The sequence below is a fragment of the Eublepharis macularius genome, chromosome 12 (genome assembly GCF_028583425.1).
Source record: "Eublepharis macularius isolate TG4126 chromosome 12, MPM_Emac_v1.0, whole genome shotgun sequence".
Taxonomy (NCBI): Eukaryota; Metazoa; Chordata; class Lepidosauria; order Squamata; family Eublepharidae; genus Eublepharis; species Eublepharis macularius.
Window position 1 is genome coordinate 8,086,561 of NC_072801.1, and position 27,496 is coordinate 8,114,056.

The 27,496-nt window shown below is 46.9% G+C and overlaps 1 protein-coding gene across 1 annotated transcript in view; it reads left to right on the plus strand.

Annotated features, from left to right (window-relative positions):
* The window catches only part of LOC129338578 (ectonucleotide pyrophosphatase/phosphodiesterase family member 7-like), a 56,948-nt gene that overhangs the window by 25,979 nt on the left and 3,473 nt on the right, over positions 1 to 27,496 (plus strand). The window contains exons 3-4 of the mRNA XM_054992919.1: positions 8,253 to 8,879; positions 26,915 to 27,242. Of these exons, the coding sequence (XP_054848894.1) occupies positions 8,253 to 8,879; positions 26,915 to 27,208 (921 nt within the window). The 3' untranslated portion in view covers positions 27,209 to 27,242. The remainder of the gene's footprint in view (positions 1 to 8,252; positions 8,880 to 26,914; positions 27,243 to 27,496) is intronic.

Consider the following 27,496-nt stretch of genomic DNA (forward strand, 5'->3'; position numbering starts at 1 on the left):
TTTTAGCCCATCTTTGGAGATGCAGTATCCTAAATAACTGAGTTCGGATTTGTGAAATTCACATTTGGACAATTTGATGGGTAGCTTATTGTGCATGAGGGTGGTTAATACTTGTTGTACTAATTTCACATGTTCCTCTTCCGTTTCTGAATAAATTAACACATCATCTAGATAAACGACCACCCCTTTATATAGGAAATCATGTAAAACTTCATTGATCATGGACATGAAAACCGAAGGTGCTCCAGACAGGCCAAAGGGCATGACTAAATATTCATATTGCCCTAAGGGCGTATTGAATGCGGTTTTCCATTCATCCCCCTGTCTTATACGAACGTGGAAGTAAGCATCTTTTAAGTCCAATTTTGTAAAGATCTTACCTTGGGCCACGACGTTGAGCAAATCTCTGATGAGGGGAATTGAGTAAGCGTTCGTGGAGGAGACAGCATTGAGTCCTCTGAAATCAGTACACAGTCTGAGCCCCCCATCCTTTTTCTTTACAAACTGTACTGGGGCTGCATGAGGACTATTAGCAGGTCGGATAAATCTTCTTTCCAAGTTGGTATCAATAAATTTGCATAGTTCCTCTCTTTCTATAGGACTCATTGGATATAGTCTGCCCTTGGGCAGAGTGGCTCCTGGGAGGATTTCTACTGCACAATCTGTCCTCCTATGAGGGGGTAAAGCGTTTGCTTCTTCTTCAGTGAAGACTTGTAGATATGCTCGGTATTCTTTTGGTATTTGGTTGATTTCTTCTTGGGTTAACAGGGCTTCCTCCATCCGGGTGGGATCGGTACCCCAATTTTGGTTCCAAGGGTGATTTCTACAACCGTCTTGCCGAAATGTAACGCTCCCGACCGGCCAGTCAATGTCTGGGTTGTGATCCCACAACCATCGGCTACCTAAGATTAGAGGGTATTTAGCAGTAGGGCTGATCACAAATGACCTCGTCTCCCAATGCTGTCCCATTCCCGTGATTACAGGTTTGGTTTTGGTGGTTACTAGGTTCATGTTGGAGCCATCCATTTGTTCGAAGATGACAGGTGTTTCTAGTTCCTTCATTGGAAGCGCTAGTCCATTGACCAGAGCGGGTGCAATAATATCTCTGGAACATCCGGAATCAATAAGTGCTTGTACATGAATATGAGTTTTCTGCTCTGGGTTGACTAAAGTACCTGGCATGAATACAATGGACCCTCGTGGTCTTTCCACTATGGGAACGGACTGGTTTTTGATCTGCCGTTTGGGTCCGCTTACGACAGATCCATCTCGTTTCCCGAATTCGGGCTCTCGGGTCCTTCCTCTCCAATTAAAGCGGTTGAGTCTAAGTCCATGACTTCTAATTCTAATCCTTTCTCAGGAGGATTTCTGCAGGTTGCACTGCGTCCTCTAGCAGTTCAGGGAGCGGGCGTTGGGTGGTACGGTGGGGGAAGGGTGGTAGAGGTTGTACATACTGGCTGGAGTGGAGCTCGTTGCACAGGCCTGAGTGGACATTGCGCTGCGTAATGGCCGCTTTGGCCACAATGTAAGCACAGTCCTTGTCGCCATCTAGCTTCTCTCGCTCCTCTAGTCGCGTATCCTGCTCCTCTTCCCCCTCGAACAATTATCGAAGTTCTTCGGTGCCCCATTGCCTGCTGTTGTTCTACAAGACGTACCTCCTGCATACGGTTTTCCACTTCACATGCCAATTGTATCCAACCCAATAATGTTGGGGGATTGTCTTGCATAAGAGCCCGATCCAGCAGTTTAGGATTCATGCCTTGTTTAAACAGAATTATTTTTGTGGACTCCTCACATCTTGGGCATTTGGCTGCTAGCTGCCGGAACTTAGTAACATAGTCTCTGGCTGACAGATTGCCTTGCCTAATGGTTTGTAATTCCGTTCGGGCTCTATCTTCTTCTAACGGGTCCTCATATTGCACCCGGAGAGCCGCTACTAAGCCTTGCAAGGTATCCAGCTCCGGAGACCCCAATTCATACAAAGTTACATACCATTCCGCCGCTTTTCCTTGCAGCCGGGATCCTAGGTGTTCGATTTGACTAGCTTCGTCTTTGAACAAGTGTCCCCAATGATTGAAAAACTGAAGAGCTTGTACTAAGAAGAATCCTAGTTTTGAAGGATCTCCGTCAAACGTAGCTTCCAACTTTACCCACCCCATCGGTAACTTCTGAGGTCTAGCGACTGGAGCTGGGGCTGGTAATGGGTAGTACTGTTAAGGGCACTGGCCTTGGTCTGGGCTGTGCGTCTTGTTGCCGCAAAACAGGTTGTACTGGTGGTTGTTGGGGTCTCGGCTGCGGAGGATGTAGTGGACCCTGAGGTACTTGTCGCAGACGAAATGGTTGCGGTGCTGGACCTCTTGGAAGGGGATGACGAGGTGATTGTCCTCACGGTGGCGGGAGTCTCGGAGGTTGCTCTTGCAGTTGGAGTGGTTGCTCTCATGGTTGAAGTGGTGGTTCTCGTGGTTGAAGAGGTTGCTCTTGTGGTTGAAGAGGGGGCTGCTCTTGAGGCCTCTCCTGGTTCCCGTCTCCCGCACCTTTGGTGAACTAGGAAATTGTTACGAATGCCAAGCAAAGGCTGAGGTACAGAATAAGCAGTTCCCTGCAGGCCCCATCCTCCCCCACAGTTCTCAAAACAAACAGCCTGAGGGTGAGAAAGTGAAAGTTTCTCAAGGGTGTCGGAAAGACAGATATATGTAGACACAACATTCCTCTTCTCTCTGTAAGCTTCCATCAATAGGCTTCCCACCTGCAAAAGAAACACTTAATATACTGACAAGATTAAAATGGAGTCTCTTTGGTTTAAACACAATCAGAACCTGACAGGCAGTTCCATAGATTTTCTGGGCCAAAGCCTTGAAGAGCTTAGTATGTGATAGCCACTACCTTGAATTGAGCGCAGTAACTGATAGGTAGCCAATGGAATGATGGCAGAATGAGAGTAACAATCACACTTCCCCTAGCTCCCGATAATAGCCAAGCTGCAGCACTCTGCACCAACTGGAGTCTTTGAGTTAACTTAGAGGGGAGGCCTATTTACCATGCAATCCAGTAGTCAAGTCTCGATGTTACCATGGCATGGATCCAGGTGAACAGATTGGCCACGTTGAGGTAAGGGGCCATCTTCCAGGCTAGACTGAGCTTGTGGAAAGCATTTTTTCCAGCTGCCTTAACTTGCTTTTATAGCAGTAGTACTGGATCCAGTATAACTCTTAGGCTCTTAACTGAGGGGCAAACTAGATGTGCAGGTTTTTAAAGAGTTGGATCCAGGTTTCCAAGACGTAACTCAGGTTCCCTCCGGCTGTTAAAAAATAAAGGAGAGCCCAAGCAGCTTCAGAATGCCTCCACAGGGGGAGGAAGAGCTTCTGCCTTTTCCCCCAAAACCATTTCCCCATGTCAAAATAGCATGGGGGGTTATTTCCCTGTTTTTACAGCTCCACATGGAGCAACAAAACACCCCACCACCACCACACTCACTATTTTGGAAAACGGAGCAACAAAGAAGCATTCTTTGTCTGCATTCAGGCAGAGTTCATCAACTGAAGCCATCTCTTACCCGCACCCTGGCCTGATTCCACACTGAAAAGGGTCCAAAGCACCAGAGCTATCCAAGAAAACCTGGAGTAAGTCAGCTACTTCTCTCTTGACCACTTTGCCCAGAAAGGGCAGGTTAGAGACTGGACAGTGATTGGCTACATCAGGTTCAGGTTTATTGTTACAGTCTGCAACCAGCACAAGAAACACAATCTATATAAATCAGTTTACAAACAATTAAGATGGAATACAGAAAAAGAACGGTAAGTAAATATAAAAATAGAAAAGTAAAACCATACCATAAATTAGTTGTTTAAAAAGTTAAAATACATTCAGACTGCCATGTGCAATTTATGATGCTTATAGACTTGAACACAGAATCTTGCTACCTGTCATGTTGTCTGGTGATTCTGATCAGACAGAAGATAGTCAAGTTTGATTTTATTTGAACTACCAGGGAACCTTTCTACTAATAGATGGATGTTTTCTGCTTTGATTTTTCTGTGATTTGGACTGTCGAAGAAAATATGTTCCATTGAATCAATTTCTCTTAGGAGACATGAGCAAAGCCTAAGAGAATTAAGGTACTGCTTTAAATTTTCCTTCCAGAACTGCAGAGGGCAGAGTCGAGCTTCTAGCTAGAGTAAATGCCCTTCAAGAAAGTAGAAGTAAGTTGTAGAGGCAGCAACATATCTGGTATTTTCCGAGGAAATAAAACCTGGTGATCTAAGTAAATCCATTTGTCTTTCAATATCTGTCACTCTCTGTTTAATGAGTGATTTTGCCCCGTCTATCCCAATGGTTAACAAACTTTGGTGGGGAAAGACCCAGTTTTTCCAAGGATTTCAAAGTCGCCTTTTGCCAACTATATTGAAATTGGTTTTGGAGTATTAGAGGGAACAGACCTTGAGGGTTTACGCTTCCTGTCAGCCATTTGAAAATTGAAAGGATACAGACTCCCGTAACATTCCTGTTTCCAGTCTGACCCATGAGTTTAGTATGCATTTGGGCAAGGAATTTGGACTGTACTCTCTCATTAGTTTTGTCTAGGGATGTTTTTTAAGTAGCAGATGGATAACAGGGTTTGTGTGGCCAATGGAAGGTGGCCTAAGTTAGTGACTGATTTACAATAGACCTCAAGGGCTCATTTTTGTGGTCCCACCCCCCACTAATTCTGCTGCGTCTTAATAATGAAAGTCATCTGGTTACTTTTCCCTCATGCAAGTGGAGGAAAAAAGTGATACGAATTCATATGACATGTGGAATGGGAACATTTTAATAGAAGTTGACGCAACTAAAGGTTAGATCTAGCATGTCAAACTGAAAACAAGAAGACAAAGTGAAAAGCAGGAGCTGCTACAAAGCACTTTACTGAGTAAAATGTTTGGATCAGTAAGGCAGAAACATATATACAACCTCAGAAGACTACCAGCAGTATAAACAAATGCAAAACATTCAGGAATAATAAGAGTTGGTGTAATTGCAATAAAAAGAAAAGAGAAAATAATAACAGGAAATCATTTTTCCCAGTTAAAAAAAATAAAAACAAAAAAATGGTAATACTGTGATTTTATAGTCACTAATAAAGTTGATGATGTTAATAAAACAGGCAAGGCAAAAACAGTAAATACCTGCTTTGTTTCTACATAATAATATTTTTCTAGAGCTTTATTAAATTGGTGCCTGGAATTAAGAATAAGAATTCCCCAGCCAGATTTGGACTCAATATGAATCCAGAAACTCAGGTTAATAAGAAAAAGCAAAACTCTCACAATAGCATTCTTGGGGAGGCAAAGCTTAAGTAGAGTTATTTGGGCTACTCATATTCGCACAGCCTTGTGCCCCAATCTACAGCCATTCTAAACAATCAGAAGAAGTGAGTAGGGGAGGAGTTGTGGCTCAGTGGCAAAGCATCTGCTTGGCATACAGACGGTCCCAGGTTCAATCCCCAACATATCCAGTTAAAAGATCTGGCAGTAGATGGTGTCCAAGACCTCTGCCTGAGACCCCAGAGAGCCACTGCCAAGTGGAATAGACAATACTGACTTTAATAGACCAAGGGTCTGATTCAGTATAAGGCAGCTTAATATGTTTCTGAGAGTACTATATCTTTGCTTGGACTGTACAGCTCACTAGAAGGGAAACTAGAAGCTGAAGCTTCATGGAGGAAGAGCTAGGAGTTCGGTAGCTCTCTCTTTACAGATAGGTCCTGATTAGAGATGGGCATGAACTGAAATACAAACCAAAGTTTGTCACAAACAGGGCCTTTTTCTTTTGGTTTGCAAACAGGTGGTTCATCGGAGGGCGTTTCTGATGAACCATGACGAACCGCTATGATTTTTAGAGCAGTTTGTTTGGTTTGTTTTTTGGTTCATCACTGCAGACAGCCTGGCACTGATCAATCTGTTCCCTAGGCAATGGGAGGGATGGGCTTTCTGCAGACCTTCTGCACCCCCAGAAGTGACATACGCATGAATCAAACAAACCAGTTTGTGAACCAGGCAATTTCATGCCAGTTTGTGAAACACAACAAACCACGAACTGCAATGAACCACCATTTTTCCAGTTTGTGCCCATCTCTAGTCCTGATTGTGCCAGCAGGAGAGCATTGGATCAGGGCCCAGAGTCCAACACATCAATATAGTTTTCATATAGATATTGTCATGTCTTGCCAGGTATTTTCCCCAAGCACTTCACTGCATCACTCAGGTGTATGAGTTAAAGTTATTTTATTAAAGAAGAATACCAGATCAAGATGGTCAGACAGAATAATTGGCTAAAGTGATGCAAGGTAGCAAAGCAAGGTTAATTATAGGGCAAACTCCCTGCCCCCAACAAGAATGAAAGTCTGTTAGGATTTTGGCATGCTGAGTCAAGGAGCCAGGAGGGGAGGAGGGAAAGGATGAGCTCTGCTCAGTCTCTTAGGAGGTTGGTGCAGTCTCAGCTGGAACTTCAAGGCCACATCACAGGCCGGCCAGGAAATGGCAACCAAAACACCTGCAAGATAAGCAGCTAGTAACCAGTCAGCAAAACAGGTTCCTTCTGCATGTTATCAGAGGTACACTACACACTGCAGCAAGAAATTCATAACACATGGCAGATACGGTGGAGGCGTATCTGACAGGTATCTTCATTGGACTTTAATCAAAGAGCATGATGCAGCTTTCACTTGAAAACTCATACCTTGGAAATTTAAGGTGTTATTTTATTAGACCCACATCTTGCTCCCTGACACATCAATAGACACTGCACTACACCACAATATCTCTCAATGGTTATTAACTTGGGATGCGTCCCCACCCCCTTCTGCAAGTTTTGCCTTCTTTGCAAAGCAAGATTTTAAATAAGCTGTGACCTTTCCCCAGTCCTAAAATGGTGTATTAAATGTCACTGAGAACATTATTATTTTACAGCCTCAGGTTAACAATCTAGAATTAAATTTGGTGCAGGAAAAGAATAATTAAACTATGTAAGGTGCTGTTCTGAATTATTTAATTAATCAAAATAGTCTATATTATTTGTAGGGTAAAGGATGCTTTTGACAAACTGTTCATACAGGAAGGGAAAGAAAACTCTGCTTTAGTGCAATGTATAAGAAAACGTCTACTAATGCATTGCCATAGTCACCTGATGAGAATCACTTGCTCAGCTGTGATGTTCTAGCCTATCAAATTTTTATTCTCCAAGGAGCTCTGGATTCTCTCTGAGAACATATGGTTCTTTCTTCCTCTAAAGGCTGAAAGTAATTTCAATTTTTAACTGGTAGGCTATCTCTCAGGGGACTCAAAGCGGAAGGACAGTCTCACTTCAGTTGCTTTCTCATTGCTGCTATGTGCTGGTCTGTATCAGCTCACCCCTGCCCTCCTCTATTTTACCCTCACAACAACCTTGTGAGGTAAGTTAAAATGAGATAATGTGACTAGCCTAATGATGTTCATGGCTGATTGGAGATTTGAACTTGGATTGCCCAGACCGACGAGCGAACTGCTTCACCTACTAAGTTCAGAATAATTCAGTAGAAGTTTGGAGAGGGGGACATAGCTGCTGCCGATATGCATCTTCCCACCAATATCGGTGCATAATACATCATTACCACATTCAGTATATCCATGCCTCCCCCCTGCAACTGCTAATCAATGAAGGGGTGCATGGGCAAGGAAAAACTACATACAATGAGACTACAAGGACATGACTTCTTTCACTGAATGTTATCAGGGAGATGCAGGGAGGAAAGAAAGTCTTTTGGCAGCCATGAATGAACTCTCCACTGGCATCTAGGTTTGGTCTCAGGAAAGTGGTTTCATAGCTTATCCCATTAAGGGTTTGCAATCAACTGTCAAATAAATAAGGAACCAATTGTATCAGCAGAGTTCGGTAAGATTAACAGGCACAATTCCTCCAAGGGAGAGGAACAAATGAGGAATTCCTGCTTTGTTTGCAGTAATGTACTCATGAAAACAAAGCTACATAGTTTTCTCACACATTAAGGGCAGAAGCAAAAATGTGCACCATTTTAATGTTCTACCGTAACATGGCCATAGCCATGGTTGATCCAGTGGGTGCACTTCCCAACTGGAAGAACAATTTGCCCCACTGTGTGTTGAAATCCGCTTGCACATAGATGGCAGCTACAAAGGTAAATGCTGGTATTGTACATTTTCTTACTGCCTTCTTCTTACAGTAAGAATATTCTCCTAACTCTTCTATATTTTTTCTTCTAGGGGAAAAAAACAGCCTCATTTCATTATCCTGGGGGTGGTGCTAATTACAGTGGTCAGGCCGTTAACAGAAGCTTAGTTGAAGCCTTTGACCACCCTGACAGCAATGAGACAGAATGGCGTGAGAATATCGATATTGTCATGAACTGGTTCACCAAGGAAGATTTTGATTTTGTCACACTGTATTATGGGGAGCCTGATAATATAGGTCACAAGTTTGGCCCTGAAACTGAAAACAGGAAAGCTATAATCCAACAGATTGACCGAACCATTGGCTATCTGAGGGCAGCCATTGAAAAATATGGTTTGAGCAATACCCTTAATGTCATCATTACATCTGATCATGGAATGACTACTGTCAAGAAAAAACCAAATGTTAAAGAGATCTTGTTGATCAACTACATTAAATTCAGTGACTTGGTGAAGTTTGACATTCTAGACTACGGAGGGTTTGGTATGATCCTGCCCAAACCAGGGAAAGAAGAAGAAATTTATCAAGTTTTGAAATCTGCCCATCCTAACCTCAAGGTGTACAAAAGGGAAGAGTTTCCAGAACGCTTCCATTATTCAAAACATGAACGAATTTTGCCAATCTTGCTTTACGGCGATCCTGGCTACAGTGTGAATGGGGTAAGTTTTGTATGGAATCTTAGAGCTGGCTCTGACACAAGTTTTTTCTTCCATGAAAATATACTTTGATCTTTGAAAGCAAGTTAAATTGTGCATGCATATTTACTGATGTGTAATTCATTCCTAGTTGAGAAGTTATGTGTTGTAGTACATAGTGCACGCTTCTTTGGCTCTGCAAAAATCCCCAACCCATTAAAACACAATAAAGTGTAGATTGAGTGGGGAAAGCTGGAAAGCACATGATGTGGCTTTTTAAAACATCTGTGAGCGTGGATTTTGAATATTGCCCCCATATGGTCAACTATCAGAGCTTCTAAGTACTAGAGAGCTAATAAAAGTGAGCAACTGGCAAAACAGAATCACCAAGTTCTACAACATACTTAACTATTTTCATCAAGGTTCAGTTTATGCAGCAAAATATAAATGGCATTGTATGGTGAACTGTGCTTGAAGTCTTCAAGCAAGGACTAGACAGCCGTTTGTTGGGAATCCTCTAGTTTTGTATTTCCTGCACTGAGTAGGGAGGGGGTTGCATGGCTTGTAAGGCCTCTTTGTTACCCCCAAAATGAGCATAAAAGTGTAAAGGATAGTCTGCACATTCCCCACGAAGCATAATAGTAAAGAGTCCAGTAGCACCTTTAAGACTAACCAACTTTATTGTAGCGTAAGTTTTCGAGAACCAAAGCTCTTTTCATTAGATGCATCATCAGCTTTTGAGAACCACAGCTTTCTCCATCAGATGCTTCTGGATCAGAAAAATTATTCACAGAAAACAAAGAGCTGGAAGGGTCAACTAGTTCAACTGCCTGTACCATGGAGGATATTCATAGCTACTTCTCCCCCTCACTTCCCCAGTAACTGCTAATCTATGTCCAGAGGAAGACAAAAAAAACTTCCAGGATCTCTGGCCAATCTAGCCTGGAGGAAAATTTCTTCCTGAACTCCAAAGTGGTGATTGGCATTACCTGAAAGTGCCACAAAAGCCTCACACCAGCTCATCCCTTCCAGCCCTACATCTCCATATTTGCCTAAATTCATACTGACCATTACTATTCGGTGCCATTTGGCCTCTTCTTAAATCCTTACAAGAAGGAGAGTTCACCCCCTCCCAATGAAGCCTGTTCCACTGAGGAACTGTTCTGTCAGGACGTTCTTCCTAATGTTTAGCCGAAAACCCTTTTCCTTTAACCCTTTCCTTTTAGACAAGTTATACCCTTCAGTTCTAATATTCCAGCTGTGCGTATCATCTTTTCTATATGCAGGAAATTTCATTTCATATGTAGGTGTATTCTGTCAATGCAATTATTGACCTGCTTTTGGAAGTTTGAGAAGGACAATTGCATAGTGCATTTTCTGAACTTGTGCATTATTTATTTGAGATAGTTTTGTTTTAATCTCACCTTTCTACCCTTGAAACAGCATTCAAGATTTTGTTTAGACCTCATGGCTCACTGTTGCTGATAAAGCTCTTGTTCCAGAAATTTATCTCATTCCCTTTTAAAGCTATCTAAACTGCCATCAGAGGGTGATGTTCCACTGCTTAGTTATGAATTGCCAATCCTAAATCAGTAACCTACTCCACAGGGTTGTTAGGAGCCATGTAAGATGTTTTGGGTCACTACTGGGAAGAAAGGCAGGGTATAAAGAAGGAAGTAAGGGAGGGAGGGGGAAGGGAGGGAGGAAGGAAGGAAGGAATTTCTTTCACAGCCAACCCTTCATGGAACTCAAGGTGGAATGGATGCTTATCTAGGTGGTCTTCCATCCTCCACTGATCAGACCCAGATCAGACCTGCAAAGCTTATTGTGGGATCACTTCAAAGCCCTGATTCATTTCTCATATCCTCATATGGTTCAGCTGGAAACACCTCTTTCACACATTATATTCACATTATATTAAGCTATACAACTAGCAGTTTTTGAAACATGAACCCAAATGTTTAAGTGTGAATGCGATTTTCGTTCTTTTCTCATGGCACAACAGTGAATCAAGAGGCTTGCTGGTTTGTTATTTTGGGAGTTCAGAACCCCATGCTCTGTACTAACCATTTCTGTATCATGTTTGTTTTTGCACCTACCTGCAAATTATTTATTTAAACCATTTCTATCCTGGGCTGTAAGCTGTCACTTTTTTTTAAATAAACATTTTTATTAAGAATAATCAAATAAACCTACAAACAACATTCAACTAAACATAAATTACAGCAGTTTTGTATAGAAATCAATTACATATAACTATCCTTGTCTAACCACAATATCAAATTACAAAGTAAAGTATCCAGTATTTGTTATTGACTGTAGTATTTTTGTTTTAGGTTGGATATTGTACTGGACAACATAATCAAAAAACAGTAACCATTTTTCAACAAAATTTAAACTATCAGGGAAATGTTCCGCAATATAAAGATCATTGTTTATTTTCTCTAATATAAAATTATTCCATATCTTTTCAATCCAAGTCTCAAAAGTCGGCGTATGATTCAACTTCCATAAAGATGCAATTGCACTCTTAGGTAAAAAGGTGCAAGCACCAAGTCATTACTGACCCATGGGGGGACATCGCATCCCGACGTTTTCTTGGCAGACTTTTTTTTATGGGGTGGTTTGCCATTGCCTTCCCCAGTCATCTACACTTTACCCCCAGGAAACTGGGTACTCATTTTACTGCCCTCAGAAGGATGGAAGGCTGAGTCAACCGTGAGCCGGCTACTTGAACCCAGATTCCGCCAGGATCGAACTCAGGTCATGAGCAGAGCTTGGACTGCAGTACTGCAGCTTACCACTCTGCGCCACAGGGCTCTTGCACTCTTAGCAGCTACAAAAAAAGTATCAATAAGTTCCCTTCTAATCTTTGGAATACCTGCATTCTCCCATTGGTCTAGAAAAATAAGTTTTGGATCAAAAGGTAATGTATAGCCCGTAATTTTGCCAATTGAATCAATCACCTCCTCCCAGAATTTCCTTATGTGTCTGCATTCCCACCAACAGTGGGCAAAGGTGCCTACTTCACCACAATTTTTCCAACAGAGTGGAGATGTTGACGACGAAATTAGTGATAATTTTTTGGGAGTAAGATACCATCTATGGATGATCTTAAATGTTTGCAGTTTAGTTACAACAACTACATTTGATTTCAATATATCGGACGACCAAACCTTCTTCCAAGTCGTTAATGAGTGGTCTATATCACAATCCTTTGGCCAACTAGTCTGACAATTTAACTGTTTTTTACTAAGAGTACGCAACAAGATCGTATATAGTTTAGCTATCATCCCTTTCTTCTGCAGTGTAGGAAGATTTAAGATATGTTCAAATTCTGTCAGGGGGGTGTTCATTATTGCTTTCAAATTTATCTGTTCTGCCATGTTCTTAAGTTGTAGATATCTAAACCAATGCAACCTTTGATTTAATTTATTCTCCAGTTCCACTTTCCCTAAGAGACCTAAATTCGATGCTATATCAGTTAATCTGGTCAAATTGGCCTGTTTTAAAATTAAAGTAAAGGATGGGTCTTGGCCAGGCAAAAACCAAGTTTGGTTGAGAAAGGAAGTAAACCTTGATTTTTCCGGTACGATTTTATTTTTAATTCGATCCCATATTTGCAAGATGGACGATAAGAAGGTATTGCTTTTAATAAAATTAGGGTGATTGATATGTTTGCTCCATATCAAGTCATTAAACGTGTATTGATTTAAAAGAGAGTGAGAGAGCAGAACCCACTCAGGAACATTATTTGTTGTTATCAGTTGTAACAAATTTAGTAATCTAATTGCTATTTGGTATAGCTAAAGCCTCCATCCGCAGTTTTAAGTCTCAATGTGGTATAGGCTATTCTCGGGTGTTTATTTTGCCACAAGAATTTGTTAAGCATGGATTGCAATTGGGCTAGTAGGGAATTGTTTAGTTTTATAGGAATTGCTCTGACTATAAAAAGAATTTTTAGTAATATAAATGCTTTTATTAAATTAAATCTATCCAACCATGTAAGTTTTAGTTTATTCCACTTGATGATGTCTAGTTTGATTTGGTTTATTGTTGTTTGGTGATTTAATTTTATGAGATCCATTAAATCGGAGGTGATATTGATACCTAGGTAAGTTGACTTGAGGCCCACTGGTACTTATATTGTTTCCTAATTTGTTTTTCAGTGTTTTTTGACAGGTTAATTGAAAGAATCTGCGACTTTGGTTGGTTAACGACTAATCCTGATAGACATATCTTAAATGAAAAGCTTTAATATTTATTCCTTCTATATTAATATTCTCAATGCTATTGCAAATGGCTCCAGTGCTATTGCGATGAGTATTGGGGAGAGGGGGCAGCCTTGCCTAGTACCTCTGTTGATGTATATATTTTCTGAGCGAAGGCCATTTATTTGCTGTAGGCTGTGAATAAATCGCTCTAACTGTATTTAAGAACTTTTCACCAAATCCTAAATATTGAAGTGTATTGTATAGATAATTGCTTTCAACCAAATCAAATGCTTTTTGTATGTCCAGAGACAGAAATATAGATTCTATTTGGTTAGTTTTGCAATAATCTATTAAATTCAATGTTTTGTAAATATTATCAGTGATCTCTCATTTTGGTATAAAGCCTGATTGGTTCATATGTATATAATTGGATGTAAATAAATTTAGATGTTTAACAAGTATAGATGTAAATAATTTGTAATCATGATTAAGAAGGGAAATTGCTGCTTTTAATGGGTCTTTTCCTTGTTTATGAAGTACAATAATATCTGCCATTTTCCAAGTAGGGGGCAATTTACTGGCTTCTAATACCAAATTACATGTTTCAGTTAAATGATAAGCTAATATATTTGCATATTTTTTATAAAATTCGGCTGGGTAGCCATCAGGGCCTGTGGACTTATTGTTTTTAGCATCCAAAGTTTCTTGTAATGAGATAGGTTTTTCTAAAAGTGATTTGTGTGCTTCTAATTTTTTAACATTCTTGAGTGATTTCAAAAAGTCCATTATCTTGGACTGTTCAGGATTTTTTGTTGAGTAAAGATTTGTATAAAATTCTTTGAAGATTTTTAATATTGAATGTGAGTTATAATGCTTTATATTGTCATCGTCTTTGAAAAGGTTTATATTATTTTTCATTCTTTTCTGTTTTTCTGCACAATCCTATGGCCGGCCCCAACGCCGGCGTGGCTGCACAGGAGGCGCGGTGGCGGCACCGGGCCGTATCCTGTGCCAGCAAAGTGTGGCTGCGGCGGCGCCGGCAGCGGCGCAGAGATGCAAATTAGGAGAACCAGAAAGTGTTGTGGGCGGGTCTGATGCGCGGCCGCTGCCAGGCGCAGCCAAAGGGCACTGTTCCTGACAAGCGGCAGGGGGAGGGGCCAGGATAGGCGCAGCCAATGGACAGCATGCGATCCTGGCCAGGCCCCAGAGCAGCAGGTGAATCGCGCCCATGCCGGCAGGCCACCCCTGCTCGTGCATTGGGCGGGGCTCGCAGTCGGGAAGGAGAGGGGTGGGCGTGGTCTGCGGAGCCTCTCCCTCGTTTGCCCAATGCAGTGCCAAGTCCGTAGCGGCTGTGTCCAGAAAGGTTGGCATGGGACTGGCAGGCGCCCTGCCATGAGGAATCCAGGGCAGCAGCCAGTCCCAGCAGTAGGGAACAGCCACCAAGTGGCGCCGAAGGGGAGGGTTGGCCTGAGGCCGCCACCAAGAGGCAGACACAGCGGGCCCACCCCCGTCCCCATCCCAAGGCAAAGACCACAGACACCTGTTGCACAGAAATCAGTCTTTATTATTATACCATCCCACCTCCCCCAACAGATGTGAGGAAGGGGAGGAGTGTCGGAGAGGTAGGGTGTCGACGGACCATGGGGAGGCAGGGCTGGGGAGAGCCCATTTGGAAGGAGAGGCAGTCAGGGGCCCATCGACGGCCCGGGCGCTGCCTCGCAAGCCAGCCCCCCCGCTCACCCCCTGCGCCGTCCGGCACCTGTGTGAGTGCATGGTCAGAAGCAGCTGCCCCTCCACCCAGCCTTCCCGGCTGTGGCGACCAGGTCACGCGGCCAAGCCCCGCTTCACTGCCCCAGCCCCCCCAGGACCCTTCCCCCTTGTCTCCAGCAGCTGTATAACACCCTGGGCTGCGGCCCCGCCTGTCCAGCAGAACACCCCACCCCCCGGAAGGTGGCAGCGGGGCTCACCGGCAAGGCCGGTGGCCAGACCCCCTTGGCCGTCCACGGGCCCGGCCTCTTGCACGCAACTGTGCCCGAGGGAGGGGAGCCTCTGGGGCAGGTGGAGCTGCTGCAGTGGGCGGGGCCAGCGGGTCGAGGATGGTGACGAGCCACCCGAGCAGGGCTTCGGCACGGGCTTGAGAGGTGTGGAGCCCCTCTCCCACATCCAGTACTGCGGCCATGAACTCCCGCCCGCACCTCTAGCCGCTCCCTCTCGATCGCTGCCCACATTGCGGCCAGTGTCGGGGGAAGCCGCTGGGCAGGGTGGGGGCCATGAGCCCGTGTGCCTGGAAGGACCCCTCCATGGGCCCCACCCTGTCAGAGGCGGAGCCAGGTCCTTCCCGCACACGGCCCATGGCACCCGGGGGTGAGGGGGCTGGAGGGGAGGGTGCTGAAGCCTGGGGTGGCTCCTCAAACGGCTCTGTCAACGAGGTGTCCTGAACCAGCGGAGTCCCAGGGCCACCTTCACCCTCCACCAACACAGGGAAGCCGAGCGACTGCAGGAGAGCCACTCTGGCCGCAGAGGTCCTCCTGGAGGGTGGCAGCTCGTGCAGCTGGGCAATCACATCCCCTCCTATCTCCAGGCGCATGGTCCCTGCCAAAGAGAGACGTGGGTGGGAAGAGGGCCCAGGGAGGGAAGAGCAGCGGCCCAACATGGGCCGCCACAGGTCACCGAGCCGGGCCAGGCACACCCATTCCAGCCGTGGGCGCAGCCCCCCTCGAGACCGGCCGGCGCCACGAGGGGCCTGGGATGCGTGGCCGAGGCCCGTGGCCAAGCCGGTCCCTGGCCCCACCAGCAGTAGGGCCACAGATACATACCGTGCTCCGGATCCATGCCCCCCGACGGGCCCGGTTGAGGCTCCTCATCGCTGGCAGCAGGGGCTTGCTGCGGCGGTGGAAGGGCTACCTGTTCCTGGGACCCGCTCTCTGCCAGGAGGGGCACAGACCCTGCTGCCTCTGCCTCCGCCTGGCTTGGGTCCGGACCCTCAGGGGCTGTGCCTACCCACGGGAGAGGCCCTGTCACACATGTGCCACGATCCATGCGTTCCCTCCCCCCCCCCTCGCCTCCCTGAATTCGCAAATACTAACCGGGCAGGACCTCGACGCCCAGGCTGCCCATCACCGCCTCTGGGATGACCGCTCGCATGACCGCCTCTGGGCCTGGGAGCCCCTCATTGAGGGCCCGATCATAAGGAACCCCCTGAGACATGAGGAGGCGCACTCGTTTGTGCGCGAGCCCGAAAGAATCATTCCAGCACTTCATTGTGGAGTGAGCAGTGCGGGGCACGTTGCCCACGGCTGAGACCCTCTCAGCTGCCATCTGCCAGAATGCCCGTCGTCGAGACCGGGACGAGGCGCCCCTGTTCGTGCTCAGGGCGACCTCCACATTCTCCACCACGAGCCCAAAAAGCAGCATTCTCTCAGCCTCCGTCCAGTTTGCCTGGCGCTGGCTCCCGCCGCCACTAGTGCTCACAGCAGACATGGGGGCAGTGCCCGCTGGAATGTCCGGTCCCCGAGATAAGTGGTGGGAATCGGCCACCTAGTCATGTGCCCACCCACCCCCTTGGCAAGATGGAGGAGGGCACAGGGAGTGCGGGACCAGGAAGGGTGGCTGGGATGGCCCATGCAGCAGACAGAGGACCCGCTCCCGAGCGCCACTCACAATGGGCCGCTGAGACTGGTAGGCCTGCTGTTTCCAGGTGGGGGGGTTCAGGGTGCTGGAACCTGCGCTCCTTCCAGGCAGGACCCCGGTCATCCCCGCCTGGTGCCCGCCACTGCCGCCGCGGCTCCCAGCCATCCGGACCAGCCACCTCCTGCCGGCTGTGTATGTCCGAGTGGCCCTCAGGCGGCGGCGCCTCAGATGCCGCTGCCGGTTCCAGGTCAGGGTGCCATCCCTGCTCCTGGGCGACATGACTTGCCTGGACCGCTTTCGCCTGGACAGGGCAGCCATACAGGCTCTGTACGAGGAGCTCGCGCCCGCCCTTCAGGGGCAAGCTGCGGCTCCCCGGGGCATCCCCGTCCTCCAGAGGGTCCTGCTGTCCCTCCGCTACCTTGCAACCGGCTCCTTCCAGGGAGTGATGGCTGAGGCCTTGGAGGTCTCCCAGTCATCCGCCAGCCGCTGCCTGCATGCCTTCCTGGATGCCCTATTTGGTCGGATCCACGAGCACATCCATTTTCCCACCTCGGAGACAGAGTTGGCACCCATCCGGGCAGGCTTCTCCTCCCTTGCGGGCTTCCCCAATGTGATTGGCGCAGTCGACTGCACGCATGTGGCCATGTGTGCTCCCAGAGAGGAGCCACAGGTCTACAGGAATCGGCACCGGTTCTACAGTATCAACGTCCAGGCGGCCTGTGACCACCAGGGGATCTTCACGGACCTCGTTGCCAAGTTCCCGGGAAGAGTCCACGATGCACAGATCTTCACCACCTCCGGCCTGAACAGGCTCCTGTCATCATTGCCTGAGGGGAGAGGCTGGCTCCTAGGTCAGGAGTTGGAGGGGGAGCCGTGGAGGGACGGGGATGGGAAGGGAGATCCTAATGCCACCTCCCCTTGCAGGTGACCATGGCTATCCATTGCTGCCCTACCTCCTGACGCCCTACTCTGCGGATGAGCCTGCCGACAGAGCCAACTACAACCAGGCCCACCAGCGCACGAGGATGGTGATCGAACATGCTTTCGGCCAGCTGAAAATGCGCTTCAGATGTCTCCATCACACGGGTGGCCGCCTGGCCATGCAGCCGTTCACTGTGGCCAGGGAGGAAAAAAGGGGGGCAGAACCCTACAGGATACAAAAATTGATTCTTTATATAATATTTTCAAAATTTCAAAAGTGCAATGTGCTCATAACGCTTCATACAGTGTCTTCAAAGTTTCAAAAATGCAACGTGCTCATAACACTCCATACATGATTCAGTACATATTACATAAGCAATCTTACAAGGTAGGATGAATAAGAGATGATACCATTTGAAAAACCAATTCATGAAATATTTTCCGGGAGATAATAGCCCGCATAGGCTTAAGTCTTTGTTTGAAGTCAGTTTATCCTTCTATGTTATTATGACTAAAGGTGGAAATATCTTAGTTGTTATTTCATTCCAGCACAGTGCAGAGGTAATTGCCAGTGAGGAAACAAACGCTGGGGAGTGCTTCCTCCTGGGATAACACACCATAGAACGCTCTCCCCTGGAACGCTCTCAATCACTCAATCTGAGGCCGGCTGCGAACAGATTTCACGCCTGCTTCTTCAAGAGCTTCTGTTTCTAAACCAAACATAGGGCTTATCAGCTATGCAGCGAGCAACATTCTTCAAGTTTGTTAAACAGAGGAAGTTATACTCACTTATCCCAGGGTTCTGCCCCCCCTTTTTTCCTCCCAGTTTATTACAGGTACAGCCACCTATTTTGTAACTAGTTCACTGTGGCCAAGCTCGTGGCTGCCTGTGTCATGTTGCACAATATCGCCGTGCGCCAGCAGCTCCTCTTGCCAGCCACAGAGGGCCCAGGCGAGGACCCCTGGCTGCCTCCTGCCGGCCGCCTTTCCCCTGATGCCCCTGAAGAGCCCCAGGAGCATCACCAAGCTGTGCGAGACAGGGTCACGGAGCACCTGTGGCATGCTGCGCGCTGAGGGCCATGCCTGGCCTTGGGGGGCTCGGCCGGCCAGACACTCGCCCTTTACACCCCCATGGTGTCCCAGGAGGCCCCTCCAAGTGCCCACTCCCTTGACCCCTGCATGTAGAGAGCATGGGAAAGCCGCCCCGGCCGGCAGCCACCACCCCCATGGACAGGCTGCACTGGAAGAGCAGTTAACGAACTTGACTTTATTCCCAATCGTTTCCAGGGCCGCATCGGGCACCCAGAGAGCAGCTTGCCAACCCAGCACGCTGGCCTCAGCAGCCAGGAGGGTGAGGGCTAGGTAGCGCGCTGGAGCAGGGGGAGGCAAGTGGCCCCGCCACAGTGTCCCTGTTACAGGACAGGGGCCCAGCTGGGGTCGAAGATGCCTGTGGCTGGGATGGCATATCAGCAGCTTCCTGGCCCTCCGCGGGGACAGGCTCCAGCTTCGGCCGGTTCCTGCCAGGCTCCTCCACTGGGTCGCCCTCCGGGTCTTCAGCAGGTGGCGGGTAGCGGGGTGGAGACCAGGCGGTGAAGCCCCTCCCAAGTTCCTCCTCATCTGGCGAGGGGCTCCGGGCGGGTGCCACTGTGGAAGCAAGAGGTGGGGGATGGGGGCGTCAGGGCCCCTGTGGGCTCTGGGGCTTTCGTCATGGCCGCAGTCCGCCCCGCCCCATACGGCCATGCCCCCCCCCTGTTGTCGAGACTCACATGGTGCCGCTGCCCGGGCCTGCTGGAATGCCCCGTGAACCCGGTCCATGGCGGCCATCCACCTGTCATTGATGGTCCCTGCAGAGGGGGGAGGGAGGAAGGGCACCCATTGGTGGCAGCCCGGCATGTGCTGCAAGCACCTGCAACCTGCACCTCGACGGAAGCAGCTGGGACGCCCCTGGGCCCTTATGGCCTGCCCTCTGCGACAGCGGAGGAGGCCCCCCAGATGGCGCCGAGGCCCGTCCAGCGTAGAGAGACCCCGACTTACTGCGCGCGGGGCCCACAGCCACCTCCTCTTCCAGGAGGTCATGCTCCACCTCGCACAGCGCCGCCTCTAACCACGCTCGCACGAGGCAGGCCTCCTCTGCACGGCCCAGGAAGAGCTCCTCCAGGTAAACTGGGCGCGCTGTCATTGCACCCTCATCTGCCAGGAGGTCATTCCCGGCTGCCTTGGCAATGAGCTGGGCCCCGAGCCTGGCCGCCCACTGCTCCCGCCACCCGTCGCCCTCCATGTTGCCAGGACCGCTGTGGGTATTGTGTTTCTGTGCTGCCCACTGAACTACACCGCTCGCCAGCATGACCTTGGAGGGTCTGAGATGTAACAATTCCCTATCTTCTGTCTGGCAGCTGCATAGGCCAGGGATAGGCTCAGCAGAGGCCTCCCGGCTCGGACCTGTGGGTTGGAGGGGAGGGGGCCGCGGTGGTTGGCTTCCTATGGCCCCAGGGCCCTCGTCCCTTTCGAGGATGCTGCGTTGCTCAGGTGCATCCTTGCCACATGCCAACCCTTGGGCCTCGCCCTATGGCGCACCGCGGGACTGGGAATAAAGCTTATCTGCTCATGGACCCATGTCTGCCTGCAATAATTCGGAGTTCTGCCAGCCATATCCTGTTCTGGCACCATGAGCCCATGACCAGGCCTGCGCTGACAGCGCATCCCTTCCGAAAGGGAGGGGGGGAAGAGAAGGATGCACAAGGACTGGCCAGGGGCCGCTCTGGCATGTCTTCCATATCGCCCTGACGAACCTGCCCTGCCTGGCATGCCGCCCTGAGCTGGGGTGCTCGCGCAACTTGCCATTGGGGGGCACTCCCGGGGTCTGGGGTGGCCACTCAGCCTGCATGGCCCGGGCGGGGGGGGGACGCACTGTGGCAGCCAGCCGGGGGACCCTAGGCTCCCGCGTTTCGGCCACTTTGCGCGGATGGCGTACTCCTCCACTGCCCCTGTGGGCGGGGCCAGCGGCCTCCCCTGCAGGATTGGTGGGGCTGGCAGCCTAGGAGTGGGTCCCACCCCCCGGCAGGGCAACGCAAGCGGCCACAGATGCTGAAAGCAGGAGATGGCGCAGGGCCAGGGTGGAGCCACGCGCAGCCTCGGACACACTCCACCCCTCCCAACAACCATGGCATGTTGGCGTGGGAGGCTGGCAACTGCCCCGCAGGATTGGATGCAAGGCGGGACGCTGTGGGGCAGAGGGTGTTGGAATGGCCAATGGGGCTGCCGCAGGCACCCGAGGGGCCGGACCCACTCTGGGAGGAGGCCACTCATGGGACTGTGTTGCTGCGGCTGCGGCTGCAACGGGAGCGACCCTCCTCCAGCGCGCGGGACCTCCTGCCCGGGATATGGCATCCGCCTGCCTCTACCCTAGTTTCTTTGCTGATGGGGCTAGGGTTTGGGAGAGCGGACCGTTTCCCCTGCCATCTCCCGCCCCCCTGCAACAGCACCCCTGGCAACCCTCTCCCTGGCTTATCAGGTGCCAGCTGCTCGCCCTACCAGGGATTCATCGCCCTCGGTGGCTCCCCCCTCCCCGCTGACATGCCCTGCCCCAACCCTCTACCTGACGTTACTGTGAGGGGAGGGGGGGAGGGGAGGCAGAACGGGGTCTGTCAGATACATTTGTGGCGATGTGCAGGTGGAGATATGTGACAGGAGTGTTGGGGGAGGGGCAGAGGACAAAGTCAGGCTCGCAGACACAAAAGGTAGTTGTTTTACAACTCGTTTTATTGCACTGGAACAAGTGGGCTTGTTTTTAGGCTAGCAAGGGAGCCGGGGAATTCTTCACAGCCCTCCTTCCCACTCGGCAGGGCGGGGCTGAGATGCAGGCCGCGGCGCGAAAGTGCTTCCTGGGCTGCAGCCAACCGTCCGTCAGAGATGTTTGGGGAGGGCAGGACGCGGGGGAGCAGCCATGCCCTGGACGTGCCTGTGGGGGGAAAAAGACACATGTGGGCTTTGCCTCGTTCCACTGGCGAGGCAAGCCCCACACTCCGCCATCCGGGAGGATGCACATAGTTGAGGGCAGAAGTGACCAGCTGATGCATGACAGTCTGGCGAGGATGCACTCGGCCTTGGCAAGCCTTTACCTTTACGGGAGGGAATGAGCTGGTCATAGCAAACACCTGGTCACATGTGGTTTTCGGGGCGCCTGCCTCTGAGGCGGCCAGGGGCGGCCATGGTCGCCCCCCACCCCTGCTGGGCCTCACCCAAAGTGGCAGGTGAGCGGGTGGGTTCAGGTGAATGGGCAGTTTGCACTAATCTGCGGAACGGGTCCCCCCTCCCCTACCTCCTCCTCACCTGTCAGCGCTCCGTCAGTCATCACCAGGCGGGAACTCCAGAGTCAGGGTACCTGCAAGGAAACGGGAGAGGCTGCTGTAAGTTCGCCAAGTGTCATTCCCTTCTCTCACGGAAGGGTTAATTTGTTTGTGCTTAGTTAGAAGCAACTAGCTTGCATGAGTGCAGTTAGATGTTGAGTTGTTCTTCCTATCAGGGTAAAAAGGGGGTTAGCCAGACATTTGCACTTCTTCCCTTTTACGGGAAGTCCCCCCACTTTTTCACAAAGTCCCCTGAGTGCATTCCGTGCCTGCCACTGTGAATGCCCTCACCCCCGTTCGGTGTTCAAAGGGGCAACGCCACGCAGCACACAGACAGAGGGACAGAGCCTCCGGCGACATGGTCACTTACCTGAGGGGTTTGGCCGGGCGCTGGCCGGATGTTTTGTAGGGCGCGGTCGCAGGTGATTGGGTGCGGAGAGGGGGGCTCATCCACGCCGGGCGCGCACGCTGATTGGTCCCCGGGATAGTTCTCATCCTATGCTCCTTCGGGCCATGGAGGCGGGGCTGAGCGCTCGAAGAGGGGGCCGGTTTTTCGCCATTCCATGGGCGCCTATGGGCTATGCCTTCTTTTTCCGTGGCGTAGCTTTTTTGCACTGCTGTGGGCGTTCCCACTTCTGGAGGGGCTTAGGGAGCAGACTAACTCCGACCCCGCCCTGTTCCCCCCCCCGCGCCGGCGTGGGGCTCTACGCCACTCCTCCGCCGCCGCCTGGGCACCTGTGGCTTGCGCCGGTGCCGGCCCACCAGCAGGCCAGCGCCACATCCCAGCGCAGGCGGAGGGCCACTTACGCGGGCGTAAGGCCCAGACGCGCCGTCGCAAGCCTTAGTTCGGTTCCTATTCACTTTCCCCGCCCCTCTTAGGATTGGGCTGCCCATCTATTTGATAGTAATTGTAGGGCTTTAGGTGTATTGAACCAATGTTTCTGCTTGACCTTAATGAAACTTCTATGAACATAACTTACTTCTAATGCTTCTAACAATTTGTGCTGCATTATTAATTTTTGGTATTTTTTTTGCTCCCTTACTTTTTATGCTTAATATTAGCTTAATTATACTTAATATTAGCTTAATCCACTAATTCCTGTCTTTGCTTTATTTTTTCTTTGTTCAATTTAGCTGTGAGAGCAATAATGTGGCCCCTGGTCACTGCCTTTATTGTATCCCAGAATATATTCACATCGATTTCTTGGGAGCTGTTATCTGCTATAACTCTCTCTATAATCTTCTCTATTTCTTTCGCTGATTGATGATCGTAAAGAAGATGCTTAGGTAGATGTCATTGTTTAAAACCTTGTTTTAGTAATTCAGATGTTATCGTTAGGTTTACCCATGAATGATCAGATATTAAACAAGATCCAGTTTGAGAATCTATTGCTTGCTCTATTAGAGAGTTTGAAATTAATATGAAATCAATTCTTGTATGCCTTTGAGAGTAATATGTATAGTCCTTTTCACCAACATGTAAACGTCTCCAAATGTCTGTGAGGTTATAAGTCCGTAAAATAGCTGCTACTTTAGTCTTTTTATTTTTTTATTGCATTTTTGTCAAATTTTTATTTATCCCATTTATTGTCAATTATATAATTAAGGTCTCCTCCCACAATCAGGTGACCTTCTTGAAATTTAGCTAATTTTCTAAATGATTTTTCTATGTAATTTACTTGATTTACATTGGGGGCGTAGAAAGAAGCAAAGGTGTATTTTTTCTCCTATCAAGCCTTTAATAAAAATAAATCTCCCTTTTGAGTCTTTGAGTGTTTTCTTATGTTGGAATGGGAGGTCTTTTGCTATTAAAATAGCAACTCCCCTTGACTGAGAATTACCTGCTGCATAATACTGAGACTGGATCCAATTTGCCTTCAAGCTGTCAGTGTTATTAGCTTTAGTATGGGTTTCCTGTAAGAACATAATTTGGGAGTTGGTTTTAGCTAGAGTTGATATGACCCTTCTACGTTTAATAGGGTTGCCTACCCTATTACATTAACCTCTTACATTAAGTGAGGTTTTTTTGAATTTAGTGCCCATCATATACTTAGTTTCTTACTAACTTATGATTAAAAGGTGGTTTTGCTTATACAATCAGACTACTAAAACTGGGTTCGTTTCTAATACTAAAATACAGTTGGACTTAGAGAGTTAGTTATACTTTCAAATGGCTTATCCTAAGAATTAACAATCAAATGTATTAAACAAGTAAGTATGCTTTCCCCCGTAACTGTTTAATTTACCCTCCACAAACGCACACCCTTTTATTTATTTTTATGTATGTATATATATCCCCCCTTTACCAGCTGTTCCTTACAAACATCCTATAAAACCTTCTTAACATGAACCTGTCAATTATCTCCACAGGAGTGTATTAATCTAAGTATAAATAGTTATTTTCCCTGATAAGGTTTTAATTTATAACACAACCTTTTCAACCTTCAAAATGTAACTTCAAGAGAGTAATTCCAACTGTTTTAAACAATTAACTTATGAATTAATATAGTTTCCTTTTACAATATATTCCAATATCCAAATAACTACAGTTAAATGGTTTTGACTTAGAGGGAACCAATATCCCACTTTGTATAGTATTTTCAAAGGTGGTATTTAAATATAAATAATGTACTATATTGTGACTATAACATTACTATCTTAATCTTAATCTAACATCAACTATAATATATTTTAGTCACTGAAACTCTTAACAGTAAATATAACAGCTTATATATAGTATATATAACTTTTGCTTTATTTTTAAATAGAATATTTTTTTAAAAACCTTGAATACTTTTAACTCACACAATCAAAGCTATCTCACCAATGTGATGACTTGGATAGCTGCCTTCTTCAATGGATTATCTCTTTAACGTCTAAAACTCAATAACCCTCTTAAATCCCCCCCTGCACAACCCCAAAATAATTAAACTTTGTAAGTTAAAGATAACTATTTCTTGTACCCCACCCTCCCCACTCCCCTTTCCCCTTCCAACCCAAACTTATATTACTAACCGATTAATACTAATATATAACTTTTAAACTAGTTGTAACCTATATAAACTAAGCAAGCTTATCTATAGTACTTCCTAACTAGTGTGCTATACCACACACTAATTTTGGGAAACCAAGTGTCCCGAAATAGAAGTACTATAATTGAGGAGCTATGCTGAGGACTCCCCCTCCCTTCCAAAACCTCCAAGAAAATTCTAACAGCATAATGTAAAGAACAAGATCTGTGTGGCTTATAATACTTAACAGTCTTGTAAGAGAAATTAAACATGTCTAATAGGGAGCTTGCTTCCCTTCTGAGGAGAAAGCAGATCTGCCGACTTTCTCTTCTGGATGTGTTTGCTTGTCTCCATGTGTGTTTCCACTCTGATAGCATTCAGCAACTCCTTTCCTGTATCTAGATCTGTGGCTACATGGTGCTTCCCACGATGAATCACTAGGATCCTGGTATAATTTAGCCATGTTTCTAGATTTTGAATTTCTTAAAGCTTCTGTAATGTGTTTAAGTTCTTTTCTTTTCATTAAAGCTTCTCTTGGCAAGTCAACAAAAACGTATATCAGTACTTCATTGTAAGGAATCGATCCATTTACTTTAGCTTCCTCCGATATTTTTATCCTTGTTCTTTGGTTAGGGTTTGGTCTAGGGTTTTCTATTATGTCTCTTGGAACTGGTTTGTTCCTGTAGTGCTTAATAGTGCCTACTCAATAAGCTTTTGAGATCAGGGGAGCCATACCATCTTCCAAATTGAGATGTTTGGCTAATCATCTTGTAATAACAGCTATTAAATCTTCATTTTGAGTATGTGATTCTTCAAGCCCCCTTAATTTAAAGTGATTCTGTCTGGCACTAATTTCGAGACTGAGGATTCTCTCTTGCTGTGTATCAATAGTTTTCTGCAGCACATTTACTTCTCTCTAAGTGAATGATCTCATATCTATAGCTTTGTCTGCCTTTTGATTTACTGTTTGGAGATCAAGTTTTATTTCAGAGAGTTGGGGTGTTATGGGCTTGATTAGCATAGCCATTTGATCTAAGATGTCTGTTCACAAGTTGAGGATCTAAAATTATTTTGGTGGGGTTTACCTTTCTCTTAGCATTTTCAGGGCTTCCAATGGTGATCTTAGATCATTCTGGGTCTCTGGTGTCGCTCGGTGTTGTCTCCTTTGCTGCCGAGAAGAACGGTTGCAGATTTTTAACCACTTTCGTTTAGTTTTTCTTCTTTTTAGAACTTATATTTTTCATGCTATGCAAACTAAAAATTCCGTTTGTGTTCTAAGTCAGAGATTTGGGGGGCAGGAGGAACGGAGCACTTTCAGCATGTGTCCATTCCCAAAGGCTTCAACGCCACGCCCCCTGAGCTGTCACTTTTGAGGTGGTGAACATTTCAACAATCATCACATGAAACTATCAGACCAAATTGCCCAACAAGAAAATCAAAATTGCAAGTCACTTCTACTAGAGTAATGGCTCCCAGTTCTCAACTATTTAACTTGTAAGGATTCTAGAATACAAACATCTTCAAAAATGGACTACTACTATGTGCTGGCTTACCTCAATGATATGGTTAAATGTAGAATATTAAGCATTGAGCAATTTATTTACGTTAAGATGTTTGGCCAAATACTTCAGATTTTTGGATAAGGGGATCGGATTTACTATTCTTAAGTGCCATTGGAAGTGTTTAGTAACTCTTGTAAGTTATTGTTTGATTGGTTGTTTGTTAAAATTTTTAAAATGTTGAATAAAATATAAATTAAAAAAATCATCACATAATGACCAAATTAAAATTTAAAAGACAAATATTATTATTTCTTATTTATACACCTTGAGATGGATCCATTCAGAATGTATTCTCCACAGATCAAAGAAATTATTTAATGTGGGATCGATATAAATGTATTTGGAGGTTTATTGCCTTTCAATTTTTCCCTACAGAGATTTATCTTATATGTTAACAAAGGTGATCATGGATTTGACAATGAAGACATGGACATGAAAACCATATTTAGAGCTTTTGGTCCAGACTTTAAAAAGGGTTACTTAGCTGAACCTTTCGACAGCATCCACATTTACCCACTGATGTGTCACCTTCTGGGAGTCCAACCAGAACCCAATAATGGCTCCCTTGCGCTAACTCAGGACATGCTCAATTCTGCAGCATCAAAAAATCTCCTTCTACCCATACTTGTAGGTTCAACAATAGTGGTCCAGCTTCTGATATGCATTTAAACTGCACCATACAGGGCCAGCATAAGAAGAAGAGGTAAGCCATGCTTTCTTTTTAGCTTCCTAGAACAAGAGGTCATAGATCTAGAGGAGTTTACTGTGTTAGTCTGTAGTTGCAAAATAGTAAAAAGTCCAGTAGCACCTTTAAGACTAACCAACTTTATTGAGGCATAACAGAAGACCAGGTGGTTCTATCATATTTCCCAGGACCTCTGGATTTCCTGAAATGAACTAGATTAGGCCAAGAGTGAAGGGTTGACTCAAGGTTATCCAATGATCCTTATTAGCTTT